This window comes from Columba livia, chromosome 4, assembly GCF_036013475.1.
Source record: "Columba livia isolate bColLiv1 breed racing homer chromosome 4, bColLiv1.pat.W.v2, whole genome shotgun sequence".
Taxonomy (NCBI): domain Eukaryota; kingdom Metazoa; phylum Chordata; class Aves; order Columbiformes; family Columbidae; genus Columba; species Columba livia.
The window spans coordinates 59,981,400-59,995,226 of record NC_088605.1 but is presented as its reverse complement, the minus strand read 5'-3'; the positions used below and the strand labels follow the sequence as shown (position 1 = coordinate 59,995,226).

Here is a 13,827-nt window from a genome sequence, read left to right as displayed (position 1 = left end):
TCAAGTAGATTAAAAAGCTGCTAGAACAAGGGCAACGATCAACTGCTCTTGACATCTCCCAGAACCAAGGCAAGACACAATCATCTTCCATTGCTGAGGAAAGCAGGGTAAGCTGTTATGCTTAGAACGGATAAGCATCAACGTTATCCTAGAAAGTCAGAGCTCTCATCACATTGGAGCACTGACCCAATGGAAAAGATTAGTCCTGTCTTTCTGATGACACACAGCATTCGCTCCAGAAGGCCAGTTTAGTCCCCAGAGATGTGATGACTTCCTTTCCCATGTAGCCCAGGTGTGCCTGCCTGTGTGCCCAACAAAAATCTTTCTGGGAGCCCTGAGGGGCTGTGAAATCTTCTTGCAGGCAGCTTAGAGAGGGGTTGCACATCACCCACAAAGGCAGCCTGCAGCTAATTCATCCTGATGGCACAAAGAAAAAAAGCAAGGTTCTGCTCCAAAACTTGACTTCTGCTTGGCAGTGGAGCCCAGCCGGTGTTTGTCCTGCGCTGAAAAACCTCCTCTCTCTTGCCTCTCGTCTCCACAGGCTGTAGCTGCCCTGTGCCGAGCAGGCAGCGAGCTGGAAAAAAACACCCTAGCAGTGGTGCTGAAACACCAAAATTTAGAGAGCAGCTGTTGGGCCTCGCTGCCAGTCCTCCTGGGCAGGGAAAGGCTGCAGACAAGAGGGCTGAGCACACGAGTTTCTAAGCAGACCCGGGTCTAACACCGTTCTGCCTGCCTGGCCTAGCTCCCAGAGCAGCATCTCTCACAGAACTCATCTGCCACCCATGAGCGACCTCTGTTTTGTCAAACGCATAAAATATGCAACGTTTCAGAAAACGTCATGTTTTCAGAAAGAGAGCCCACACCGAGCCTGTTCTGACCAGCTACGGTCCCTGCCTGAATTTACGCAGAGGAAACCCAGCTCCCCTCTGCCCCCCCGCCCCACAGGAGACCCCGGAGCCCCTCGGCTGGCGCAGGAGGAGGCAAGGAGCGGGGATCAGGCGAGGGATCCCCAGACCCCCGCTTCGGGGGCCAGATCTCCATTATAAAGAGTCACTCCCGCACCGCCCCCCACCCAGCGCTTCGCAGGCTCCCACGCAGAATGCTGCTACACGTAGGACAGCCACTCCGGAGGAACGCTCTTCCCTTGCGCGGCGACGGCCGACGTGGAGAGGGGTTCGGGGGCTCCACGCTGGAGGCGCGCAGCCCACGCCACTCCCGCCTTATACAGCGGCGCGCTGAGCGGCCGCCCCACGCGTGGGGGAACCCCACTCCGTGTCCCCCGTGGCTCACATGGCCACGGCTCAGCCACCCAGAACCACCCGGCGGGTGGGTGGCAGGGGGGAGACCACAGGCCCGCCGCCCCCATACTGTGACGTCCGTGGGAACAGAACTCTCCCCTCTCTGACGTCACAGCGGAAAACCTCCGTCGGGCGAGACCACTCCACAGCCGCGGGGGAGGAAGGAGGAGAATGAATTCGCGGTCCCCGGCGCAGCGCCCCCCGCCCACGGCAGCGCCAGGCGCGGAGAGACCGCGGGAGGCGACGCTCCGCCAGTGCCCGCGGCCCAGCTCGGTGCGGGCGGCAGCGGCCACCGTGTATCGTTCCCCCCCGGGTGCGGGTGGTAGGTGCCGGATGTACCGGCCGCGCGGGCCGCCGCCGCGTCTATAAGCGCCGCCGCGGCGCGGGCGTGGGAGCCGCGTATCGATCCGACACGTCCCGTCCTGCTCCGCCCGCCCCGCCGGGAGCATGTACCAGAGCCCCGCTCGCTGCCTGTGCTCGGCGCTGCCCGCCCTCTGCTGCGCCCCCACCTCGGCTTCTCTCCTGCCGCCGCGGTCCCGCGCCGCCCCGCCGCCCCTCGGCCCCGCCGCCCCGCGGGCAGCAGCAGCAGCAGCGGGCGGCCCGCCCGCCCCGGGGCCGCTGCCCCGCACAGGTGGGTACTGGGGGGACTGGGGCACGGGGGTGCTGGGCCGGGTCACAGCCTTGAGGCTCCGGGAGCGCTCGCTCCGGGCCGCAGTCAGGGCGGAAACATCTGGTTTCTCATCCACATCTCCCCGCAGTGCTGCGTGTACCGGGGCTTTTGCTCTCTAAGTGCGAGCAGGTGACATCCAGCGACAAAACGACCCGAAGTACTGGCACTTACGAGAGGCTCTGCCAGACACCCTGCCCATGCTGCCGCAGGGTTTCGGCGAGGGCAGCTTCCCTCCCCTCCCTGCCTGCCCTGGCTGGGCGACAGGGAACGCTCTGCACCCCGGTGCAGGCTGGCTGCTTGGAATAAAACCGCATACTCATGGGGTAACTCTCCAGATGTCTGAACGGGTCAGCGTGTTTTTCCCACTGTCAAAAGTGTAGTGCTGGCTACTTGAACCGTTCTCTTCCAGTATTGTGCTTTGTACAGGATGTACTGGGCACGCAGTGTTTGTTTGGTTTGGTTGGTTTGTTTGTTTGTTTTCTGCTAGAAACAGTGTATGGGAAAAGCCCAGCTTTACCCTCAGGCAGGCAAAGGTGATGATGCAAAACTATCAGGTTCCTCTTTGCCTGTATCGTTGGGTATCAGTGATTATGCCCCATTCTAATTTCCCAAAATGAGACTTGGAAAGCATTTGAGGTCCCACACGTCCTTGGATGCATGCTGTGCCTGGAGTCCATGTGAGGACAACGCCTTGGCACGCACCGCGCTCCCTCCCCTCTGCCCGCTGACCTGTGACGCACCAGCCGGGCCCCTGCAGTTCAGATGCAGCCTTAAGCCATGTCTGTCAACAAGCAGCTTGACTCTGACTGAAAAGGCATACCCAGAGGAGAGGCTCCTGGTCAAAGCTGGGCAGGCTGCTGCTGGTGGGATATATCTGGGGCTGTATTACTTACCTGGCGTGCAGGAAATCCTCCTTTTGGTCCTCAGCCGGGGTAAAGTGTTGGTGCTGCTACAGAAGGGGTCTATGGGTGAGGCTGTGTTAGGGTGCTTAGAACTTCTCCTATTCAAGGAAGGCCAAAATTATTAACTACAGGATTGACTGAAGCTTTATGGAGCTCCAGTGAAGAGGAGCATATGTGTCTGAGAGCCGTCTGCTGGCAGAGTCGAGCTCCTGGTTAGAGCGCTCGTGAGGAAAAGGGTTTCCAAAGCTTGTGTCAAGTATTGATTCTGTGTCTTATTCTGGGCAGGATTTGAGGCTCCCTCTTTCTGGTGTTGCCTGTTGACTAGGCAGCACCTCCTTTGCTGTGACGAGCTCTCTGAAATTTCCTATACGAGGTCCCGACTCCCCTGTGCATAAGGCTGGCCTAGATGCCGAAATCAGGACTCAAACTCTAAGCAGCAACAACTGCCGCTTTGAATGCGGGTGTCCCGGGGCTGTAATCCCGTTGCTGGCCCAAACAAGGCTGTACATGTAGTATGATATCCTGTAGCACAGAATTTGTCACGTGGGCGTGTTCTCTGCTAAGTTTCTCCTAGCACTGGTGTTGCAGGGAGGCCAGCCTCCTCGGCCATGGGGGCTGATGGAACTACAGACCGGGCTGCAGGTGTGGTGGAGCCATTCACCTGGCAGAGAAATCCCCGCGGTGAACAAGGTGCGGGCTTTCAGCCAAAAGCAGTGCTGGGAGGCAGGACATGAAAGGAAGGTGAACCAGAATGCTGTCTACCTTACCCAAAAGGTAAGGGCCATGGCCCTGATACCCCTCTGCAAGCCCCCTGGTCTGCCTGCATGCTGCAGCCCTCGTCTTTGACGCGAAGTCCTTAAAATAAAGTCTGTGACTGCTCGTTGACTGATACACTACAAGTTTGTCTCCTCTGTGCTATGGCTGGATGACAGAAGAAACCTTGAACTTTGCACTGTGTTCTCCTGAAGGTTAGAGAACAGTTTAAATTCCTCCCCTGCCCTTACTGTGCTGAGGCACCACCCTTGCTGAGAGGAAGGTTTTTTTATTTTAAGTACCTTGAATAGTAACTGGTGAGCTGGCGTTCCCTATTGCAACATCACACCAAGTGAATCATGTCCGTGTTCACCATCCGCTGCTGAAGTGCGTGCTCAGGAGACCGCTTGTTCTGCGTACATCAGCACCGCTGTGTCACAGCACTGGCAGCAGATGTTATCCCAGCAAGTCACAGGTCATTTAACTTGGACTGTAAGGATCCTGGAACGGTGACCTTGGACTCGGCTCACTGCCTTATCTTACTGCGCATGTTAAGCACTGCAAAAATACTGAACAGATTTTGTTTGGAGTTTCAATGTTCAGGTCGCTGGGCTGGCCCCTGTTCTACAAAATAATCCAGTCTGTGCTATGATGGTTTCAGCACTTTGGGGGGAAAAAAAATTGTGCAGTTCATCGGTCAACTTAAGCTGGAGTCTTCCTGCAGGAGTCTCCCTTCAGCCAAGGGCTCCCAAGCCACCTTCCACCAGCCTGAAAGCATTTGATTTGCAGCATAGGCTGTCTTTCACCCAGCTTTCCCTGGCTTCTCAAGAGACAGAAGCTCTTCTTCATTCCCGAGACATTTAATGAGTTTAAAAGCTGTCAGACCTGTGCTGCAGCTGAGTTGTAGTACATCCCTTGCAGGTTAGGCTATGCCTGTCTCCCCATAAAGAGCTGGATACCACATCACCCCAGGGGCGAGGAGATTTGGACAATGCTCTGGCTTTTTTTTGCAGCTTGGCAGGTGCATGGCTGAACTTAGACTTTGTCCTGCTGTAGCAGATGTAAGCTGCTCAGAGCTTTAGAGTAGGCTTTTGCTCCCGATGCATTGCACCCAGCTTCTCCCTGGTGCTACCTTGTCCCTTTTGATGCTCTCCCTGACTCAGGTCAAGCAATGAGCAACATAGGCTCTTGCCGGTGGTTTCTTGGAGCAGAATAACTCCCTGTTCATTCATTTGGAGGGCCCTGCATGAGCCATGTTCATTCATGGCATGGCAGGGTCTGTGCAGAAGGCATTGCCTCTGCATGGGCTTCCCACTGCCTGGCTCGTGCTGTGCCAGGAGGGAAAGCATGGGAGGGGGAGTGTATTTTTTTGGGGGCCAGAGCTGTGTAGGGCTTAGGGCTTGCAGCTGCTGACAGCACCCCTAAGGGAGCAGAAAGCACTGTGTACTTCTCCCCAGTTGCAGCACTTAACTGTGAGTTGTACCTACCCCAAAAATAGGTGAGGAGCTCCCTGTGGAGCTTTCATTAAAAGCTCTATTGATTTCTCTGAGTTTCTGCATGGCTGCCTGGCAGCTCTGGTAGTGTGTAACCTGGACCCGTCTGTAACCAGCACAGAGCGTGCTTTCGTTCCTGCTTCGCATACCCTCATGGCCATGTCAGTGTCCTGCTTAGGGACTTGATGTTTGTGCCCATTTCCCTCACTACTGAATGGCATTTCTTTTACTTCAGCTGCACTTGGCTTCTTGACTAAAATTGTAAACCAAGAAAGACTGCAGAAACTGAAACGCATGAAACACAGTTTGCTTAGGAAGACATTCGTGCTTGTGAGCCCAAGCTCACATCTCGGTTCAAGAAACTCCTGGTATTTTAACTAAAAGGATGGATATGGGGGTGGATTTGGGAAGAGATGTCCTATATCCAATTTACATTCCCAATTTGCGACTTAGAACTGTTCAGAGGCAGTATTCCACTGGCTTATGCATCTGAAACTTATGTTAAACCAACTGGTTTTTAGTGTCTTTAAAAGTACCTCTTTTCCTAAAGACAGTGACGTGAGATTCCTGCTGCAGGGTCTTTCTTTTCTCTTTTACTCCTTCTAGGTATGTTTATTGAACTTTTAGGGCATCTATCCTCCTCCGTCCCCTTTAGCCAGGTCTGTCACTATCCTAGGTCTGTCACCAGCTCTTATGATTGGTAATGCTACAGTTCAAGCTAGCAAAGGCTGAACACGCAAGAGTGTTGGGAAGCACCTCGCACCTTCTGCAAGATACGAGCACAAGATGACAAGTCTCTTCCGTTCTTAAGTAACTCAAAGATACAAATAAACTTACTTAAAAACCAGTATGAACCAATGCAATGCCACACGGAAGTTCTTTTGCTCAAGATTCCTTCCCTTCTACTCTGCCCTGGTGAGACCACATCTGCAATATTGTGTCCAGTTCTGGGCCCCTCAGTTCAAGAAGGACAGGGAACTGCTGGAGAGAGTCCAGCGTAGGGCAATGAAAATTATTAAGGGGGTGGAGCATCTCCCTTATGAGGAAAGGCTGAGGGAGCTGGATCTCTTTAGCTTGGAGGAGACTGAGGGGTGACCTCATTAATGTTTATAAATATAAAAAGGTGAGTGTCATGAGAATGGAGCCAGGCTCTTCTCAGTGACAACCAATGATAGGACAAGGGGCAATGGGTACAAACTGAACACAGGAGGTCCCACTTAAATTTGAGAAGAAACTTCTTCTCAGTGAGGGTGACAGAGCACTGGAACAGGCTGCCCAGGGAGGCTGTGGAGTCTCCTTCTCTGGAGACATTCAAAACCTGCCTGGACACCTTCCTGTGTAACCTCATCTGGGTGTTCCTGCTCCAGCAGGGGGATTGGACTGGATGATCTTTTGAGGTCCCTTCCAATCCCTAACATTCTGTGATTCTGTGAAGATTACCTTTGCAAAGTGCCGTAAATTGACACAACAATGAAACTCTTGCACAAGAGGCAGCACTGACAAGTTGCTGTGGTGCAAGCGCTGCTCTTCCTGCCCGTATTTGAAGGGAAGCCGAGCCTCCAGGTACGCTGCCCGGGCAGAGCGCTGGGCCTAGAGAAGTGCTAACACAGCCTCCCTTCAAGTCCTTGCCATGCGTTGTGGCACGGGTGGCACTTCAGAGCAAAACTTTCCCTCCAGAGGAAGTGTTAGTGGTGGTGGAAGAGATCTTGTGGCATGTACAGCCAGGCCAAGGACTTGCTGCAGAGATGTGTAGGAATATTACATGATGAGACTGTGGACAGGACTAACCCTGTCTCTGCATCCTTCTTCTTTTACCTCGGGTTCAGGAACAGGCTCCTGCATAAACCACAAATTGCTGGTGCTGTAGCAAGGTTGTCCATGAGGCACCCAAGCGGTGGGAAGAGTCACAGTGGACATCTCTAATGCCAGCTTTTCCTTTCCAGTGTGTTCCATGGGAAACAGTACCAGCCGGCTCTACAGCGCACTTGCCAAGACGCTGAGCAGCAGCACCGTGCCTCAGCACCAGGACTGCCTGGAGCAGCTGGACTCAGCCCGGCTGGATCCCATCGATCCCAAGGAGTTGCTGGAGGAATGTCAGATTGTTCTGCAGAAACGGCCACCCCGGTTTCAGAGGGACTTTGTGGACCTGAAGAAAAATGCTGCCAGTAACCACCGCCCCATTCGGGTCATGCAGTGGAACATCCTTGCCCAAGGTAGGAGTTGCCTTTAAGCCTGGGGTTTAACCTTGAGATCAAAGGCAGCAACAAAATCCTTCAAATGCAGAATTGTCTGTACAGATGTGTCTACGTAGTTAGGCGTGCCTGGGACTGGCAAAGGGAGGGAGGTGAATTACCTGAAGCACAACTGACTGAGCGCCAGGGAAGGGAGATTTTCAGCACTTGAAAATAAGAAATAGTGGCTTGCCTTCTGTTCTGCAGGAAGGAAGAAAAGGTCTCTCTTTGCAGCTGTGAAGCCAAAGGCAGCTCTGAATGCCTGTCTTACCTGAACACAGTGTAGTCACAAAGCCATGACCCATCAATTTTAGATAGTTGTTAACCTCCAGAAAAGACTCATCCTTCTGTACGTTTTTTCTTTGTAAAGGTTCTCTACAGTTTTCTCATTAGCCTATTGGTGAGCTGTTCAGGGATTCGCATCTGTTACGGGAATTTTTAATTCTTCAAAATAATTTTAACTGATTATTTTCTCATTCTTGAGGTCAAGGCTGGGGTTTGACTTATGCAACAGCCCAATCTTAAAATCTTTAGGGGTGGGAAATCCTCCCCAGAGGGACTGACTTAACACTGCAGTTAAGTCACTCCTATAGCACTGCATTTTTTTCTTAGCCTTAAGCTGTGGCAGCCACATGTGGAAACACCACAGTGTAGTGAGTTGCAGGAAGAGGAGGAAGATGTCTTTAATCTAGCTTGTGCCTGTAAGGGGAACTTAATTTTTTTTTTGAGAGACTTCAGTGTTTTGAGAAGGGGTTCTCAAACCCATTGACAAGCCTGGCACCTTTAAAGTCAGAAGCTACTCCTGCAAAACCCATCACCTGCATGTAAACTGGTGTGCACATGTTTTACAGAGGAAGCAAAGAGTCGCAAAAGCCTTGTCTCACGTTTCATTACAAGTTCTGTTGCTGTGAAAGGCTGCCTGCTCTCACACTGGCTCCCAAGAGCAGAGCCTTGCCTCTGGCCTCTGCAAAACCTGCAGGAAAACAGTCTGTTTTAGCTATTGGTAACTTTTTTTTTCCTCCCCCCTCCCTGCTAATTTCAGCTCTTGGAGAGGGTAAAGACAACTTTGTTCAGTGCCCCATGGAAGCTCTGAAATGGGAAGAGAGGAAGTGCCTCATCCTGGAGGAAATCCTGGCGTACAAGCCTGATATCTTATGCCTGCAAGAAGTTGACCACTACTTCGACACCTTTGAGCCCCTCCTCAGCCGACTGGGCTACCAGTGCACGTTCTTCCCGAAGCCGTGGTCCCCGTGCCTGGATGTGGAGCAGAACAACGGGCCAGATGGCTGCGCCTTGTTTTTCCTCAAGGACCGCTTTGAGCTCATCAACAGCGCCAACATCCGGCTGACCGCCATGAAGCTGAAGACCAACCAGGTGGCCATCGCTCAGACGCTGAAGTGCCATGAAACTGGAAGACTGTTCTGCATTGCTGTCACTCACCTGAAAGCTCGCACTGGCTGGGAGAGGTTTCGGTCCGCTCAAGGCTGTGATCTTCTCCAGAACCTGAAGAACATTACCCAAGGCGCCAAGATCCCTCTGATCATCTGCGGGGACTTCAACGCGGAGCCAACTGAGGAGGTCTACAGGGAATTTTCCAACTCCAGCCTCAACTTAAACAGTGCGTACAAGCTGCTGAGCCCTGACGGGCAGTCAGAGCCCCCGTACACCACCTGGAAGATACGGCCCTCGGGAGAGTGCCGGCACACGCTGGATTATATCTGGTATTCCCAGCACGCCTTGAATGTGAACTCAGCCCTAGGCTTGCTGACTGAGGAGCAAATTGGGCCCAACAGGCTCCCGTCGTTCAATTACCCTTCCGATCACCTCTCTCTGGTGTGTGACTTTAGTTTTAATCCAGACCCCGACAGACTGCTGTAGTGTGTTGGAATGCCACCTGGTATTGCAGTGTCTTAACTCACCACTATGTTGTTTTAGACAAAACTTTTGAAGCTGGAAGCTGTTGAAGGGTGAGGAAGTACTGTTGACTAAACATTATTGTGGGCACTTGTTCAGAATTACACTTGCCATTCAGTGCTTGTTAATCTGGAGCCTCCAAGGGAGGAAGAAAGGCGTCAGTGTTCTCCTCGGAGTGTTCTTGCCATGTCAGGGTTTGCAAACCAGAAGGCAAATGAGCTTTATCCTTTTACTAACTCCCATGTCTAAAGATTAAATCCTCCTATGAATGTGGAGGACTTAGTATTTAAATCAAAACACGTGTGTTTGTAAAACAACTTGCTCTGACAGCATGCTAATTTTATTCATTTCATGTTAAGCTTGTGCAAATACCAAAGGGAAATAGGCTTGACTCCTCAGTGAGATTATCTTAAATGTTTTTCTGTTGCAATACACAGGAAGCATAATGAGTTCAGACATGAACAAATCTAAGCTCATACTAGTGTTGTCTTCTCATTTTTTACAAGACTTGAGATGACAATTTCATTAAAAGTGAATGGATAATAGGACAGTGTGAGGAAGACCTGCTCCAGTAAGAGCAAGTGAGGAAACTGAGACAAACTACTTTACATAGTGTAGGAATATCCTCACTTTCCCAGATGAATGTGCATGTCTGTCACACACAGGACCTGCAGGTATGTACACACAGTGACTGTTAGCTTTGTCTCTTCCCTGCTTCCCTCCAGAGGACACACTGAACCAGGGAGTTTTTCCTCCTCTGCTTCAAGGATTACTTTTCTAAATGGTTTAAATTTGTAGTCTTGTCAATCTTGCTGTTTCAGTAAAGGGCCAGTCTTCATGTTGGAAAACTTTATTTTATTTATCTTCAGAATCTAAAGCTACACTGGAACCTGTTAGAAGATAAAATTTATTTATTGAGAGAAATTGGTGATCCTCCCTCCAACTTGAAATCACACAGCAACAGTGTTAAGGAGCCTTTTTCTGTGGCCCAGGGGAACTCTGGCTAAGCACCTAGGCTACAACAGAGCTGTGTTTGTGTGCATGGTGCTTATTGGTATGGCATAGGTATTGCATATATGGATTATAAATATGCCACTGTGCCAGAACATGAGGTACGGAGGGAGGGAAGGGGGACAACAGTTGGAGTTGGACTGACATTGACGTAGTTGGGAAAGATGAGGCAGAGCAAATAAAGCAGTACTTCCATGTAAAGTAAGGCCCATAGTAACTCTGAAATGTTCCAGGTGTTTATTAATAAAAGTCTTTGGAAAAAAAAGAAGTCTCTGCTGCCATCTTTTTCATCATTTCTCTGCTGCATCATTTTCATAAGTAGATGATCTGTCACAACTAGTGACTGTTCAAGCTTCAAGTTAGTGGTGATGCTACCCATTCCAGACTTCTTTCCTCCAGCCCCACAGTCCTAATCTTACAAATTGGAACAGCTGCTTTGCTTTCACAGCAAGTGCTCTTTCTTAAACTTGAAATGCCCTAATTCTGCAGCAAGTCTGTCGGGAGGTACCTCTAACAATGTTAAGCTGCTCTCCCCCCTAGGTAAAGAAGCAGCCTGGAGTCTACATTACTGTAAGTATTACTCTTCCCAACAGTTCTGTGGAGCTACAGTGCTGGCCAGTACAGTTTCTTGGAAAGCATCATTTGAAGAGCAAGAAATGTCACAGATGTGTGCTTTGCACAGCCCATAAATTATTGTACTTGTGTTGCTGGTAAGTGAAATACTGAGTCTGACAACTGGAAGTCCCAGATTCCCACTCAGCCATGCTCCCTTTCAGGCAGACAAAGGAAGTGCCATGTTGTGTAGCTGTAACATGCTCTGCTTGTGTTCCTGACCCTTGCAGGGTAAGAGTGATGATCTGCTTCCATGCAGAGCCTCTAACCAGCTTGGGATGCAGGACTCCTCTAGCAAATGCACACTGGAAATTCCCCAGGCAGAAAAGATTTTGCAGCCAAAGAGCCTGACTTCCTTGGGATATACTCTACCAAACAGATGGTGACATATCAAACACTACCAGCTGTGCTTTCAAAAAGAGCAAATCTGTGTTGTGTCCCTGGAAGCCAGAAGGGTGGCTGCTTTGGGGGAGGTTCTGGGCCGGAGATCCAGACGCTCCTAACAGCCCACAGAACAGCAGATTTCCCTGAGCATCCCTGCTGTAAGTGTTTCATACCAGTGAGACTGAGACAGCTGGCTTTTTGTGGTGCTGGCTGCAAGCAGTTGCTCTCTGAGGGGATGAGATGCAGTGCTTCTCCTTTAGGGTTGTCTTTTCTCAGGATCTTCCCTCAAATGGGTCTTTGCAAAGAGGAGAAATAATACAATTGTCTGTTAATGGAGGTATCTGGTCATCTGTAGCTAAACACTTCTAAAAGCAACACAACAATGTAGACCTATATGATACCTTTAGTAAGTCAACTCCTTGCTCATCTACCACAGAAAGTCACACCAAAAGCTGGAGTTTCCATTCAAACGCTTTTGGCAGTTTCTGAAAGAAACTACACTTGTGTTAGGATGATGTAACTTGAGAGCAAGGGCAATACTATACTCAGATATATTAAAAAAAACCCAAACCAAACCAAAGAACCACCAACATCAAAGGGCCCTCAACTTCCATTTTATTTTTGCATAAAGAACTCAGTTTTCCTAAGGATAGCTGAGGATGTTGACCCACATGGCACTGCTTCACCACTCCCAGAGCACAGGAGCCACAGCACTGACTATGATATGCTCTGTTTACCAGCAGGAGCCAAACTATAGTAGCTACAACACTCCGCTGTCGCTCTCACAGGGGATGATATTTGGTATCTGTATGATTCTTATGACATTTTACTCAGACCCTCGCTTTCAATGCTAACTCCTCTACAAAAGAAACCAAACTGTGGAGAAACAGCACAATGTATGCGATACTGCCGTCACTGCGGAGCTTTTCTGAATTGGAAAGGGCTGGGATTCTTATTTCACCACAGACATGTAGATGTTCACTGCTTCATGTCCTTAAAGGGCAATTTTGACGGCGAGAGGAGGGTGGGATAACTTTGGAAAGGCTGGAGACTCTCCCCGTTACACAGCAATACTTAATATTATCACACATCCCTGCTACAGCACAACAGCAAGCCCCTTCTGCTGTATTGTAATAAAAAGTAGACAAGACACAGAAATTTAACTGGTTACTTCCCAGTCAGCTTCAGCCTTTTATTTCAGTACTAGCTATAAATTTTGTAGCCAGGCTCTTTTGGAAAACTTAAGAGAAATATTGCTCTTGCTTTGTTTAACTCAGCAAGAGGCAGGCCTGCAGCACTGAAATGCTTTTGCCTGCTATAAATATCAGTACAATAAATATTTTTCACAGGAAGAAGGAAAGTTTTTTTCCTATGTAGCAGTGTGACTCTTACAATAAAAATGTCTTCAAAGCTCTTCTTGTGGCTGTCTGCCTTAAAAGCGCACCAAGGCTAAAGAAAGTCTCAACAGATAATTTGCTCTAATCTTAAATAAAAGCTTCATTAGCTTTAGTAGTGGCAGTTCTCCCTCACCCTCAAGGTAGGTGAAGGAAAAAATGGCCTGCTTATTTAATTTACTGAAAGAAGGAAGCTGCTGCAAGCTTATTAAAACACTCTCTCTCTTAAAGAACAATTAGGTCAGTAGATACTGTCACTTGGATTGTCTTCACTTAATAAGTTTAATACCTGCTATTTGAACTGCCTCTACAAGGCAGAAATTGAATTTAGCTTGTTCTGCCTGTGACGATCTTCACATGCAAAGATCCATGCTGCACCTGTCAGTGAGAACTGAGGCTACAGGCACACCTCCGCTTTCTCATCACCTCCTGACTGCCTCTGGCTCACTGATCCTTCATCAGCTCAGATGTAATTCTCCAAAGCCGATCAATTAGCAGAGGATCCCCAGAGCTCAGCCTTCCCCACAGCACGCTATACCCTGACCGCTTGAGTTGTGCCAAGCCACAGAAACCTTCACCTCAACGCTAAGCAAGATGGGCTTTCTCCAAGAGAGAGCAACAAAACCAGTGGTTTCCAGGATGGGATTTCTCCTTGCAGCTTTTCTTGTCATAACCCAGAAAATTTGAGGCTCAGAACTCTGTTCTGCGTTGCCATTCACAATCAGGTTTCCTCCTGTGGATTATACAGCATTACCCTGTCCCTCCTAAAGCTTAAAATAGTAGTTATTTGAAAAATAAAAGTGATATGTTTGTATTTATATGTGTAAAATCACTTGACACCATGGCTGTATGTGCCTCAATGCGTTCTGTATAAAAGTGTGCTCACTTCACACCAGTTCCATTCCACTCACACATCTAGAAAAGTTATTACTTGCCAAGGATGACATAAGCCTGAACTCTTCTACATAAGCCATAAGCTTCAGATGTAAAAATTAGTGCCACTTTCACACATGGACAAAATAACAGATTTTTCAACAGGATTGCATAAGTCTAGTATAGCTAGATACCACCTTCTTCAACGTTTTAGCGTCCCTTTCTCCATTTCAGATGTTACAAACCTGATCAAAGCTCTCATCCTGAGGTCACCTCCTCCAACACCACCAGT

General features: G+C 49.6%; 1 protein-coding gene across 2 annotated transcripts; it reads left to right on the top strand.

Annotated features, from left to right (window-relative positions):
• Nucleotides 1–1,435: 1,435 nt before the first annotated feature.
• On the top strand, nucleotides 1,436–12,829 carry NOCT (nocturnin). 2 transcript variants are annotated; one of them, XM_065062033.1, is made up of 3 exons: nucleotides 1,436–1,929; nucleotides 7,060–7,329; nucleotides 8,390–12,829. In XM_065062033.1, the coding sequence occupies exons 1-3, from the start codon at nucleotides 1,746–1,748 to the stop codon at nucleotides 9,223–9,225; spliced, it is 1,290 nt and encodes a 429-aa protein (XP_064918105.1). In that variant the 5' UTR covers nucleotides 1,436–1,745; the 3' UTR covers nucleotides 9,226–12,829. The 2 variants fall into 2 exon arrangements, with proteins under 2 accessions (XP_064918105.1, XP_064918107.1); XM_065062035.1 differs by lacking the exon at nucleotides 1,436–1,929 and adding an exon at nucleotides 2,005–3,644.
• Nucleotides 12,830–13,827: the final 998 nt, after the last annotated feature.

Excerpts from the sequence above, each read along its gene's own strand:
- NOCT (XM_065062033.1), top strand. The coding sequence starts at position 1,746 with ATGTACCAGAGCCCCGCTCGCTGCCTGTGCTCGGCGCTGCCCGCCCTC. Across the intron at positions 1,930-7,059 it reads GGGGCCGCTGCCCCGCACAG|TGTGTTCCATGGGAAACAGT; the intron begins GTGGGTACTGGG and ends TTTCCTTTCCAG. Across the intron at positions 7,330-8,389 it reads GTGGAACATCCTTGCCCAAG|CTCTTGGAGAGGGTAAAGAC; the intron begins GTAGGAGTTGCC and ends TGCTAATTTCAG.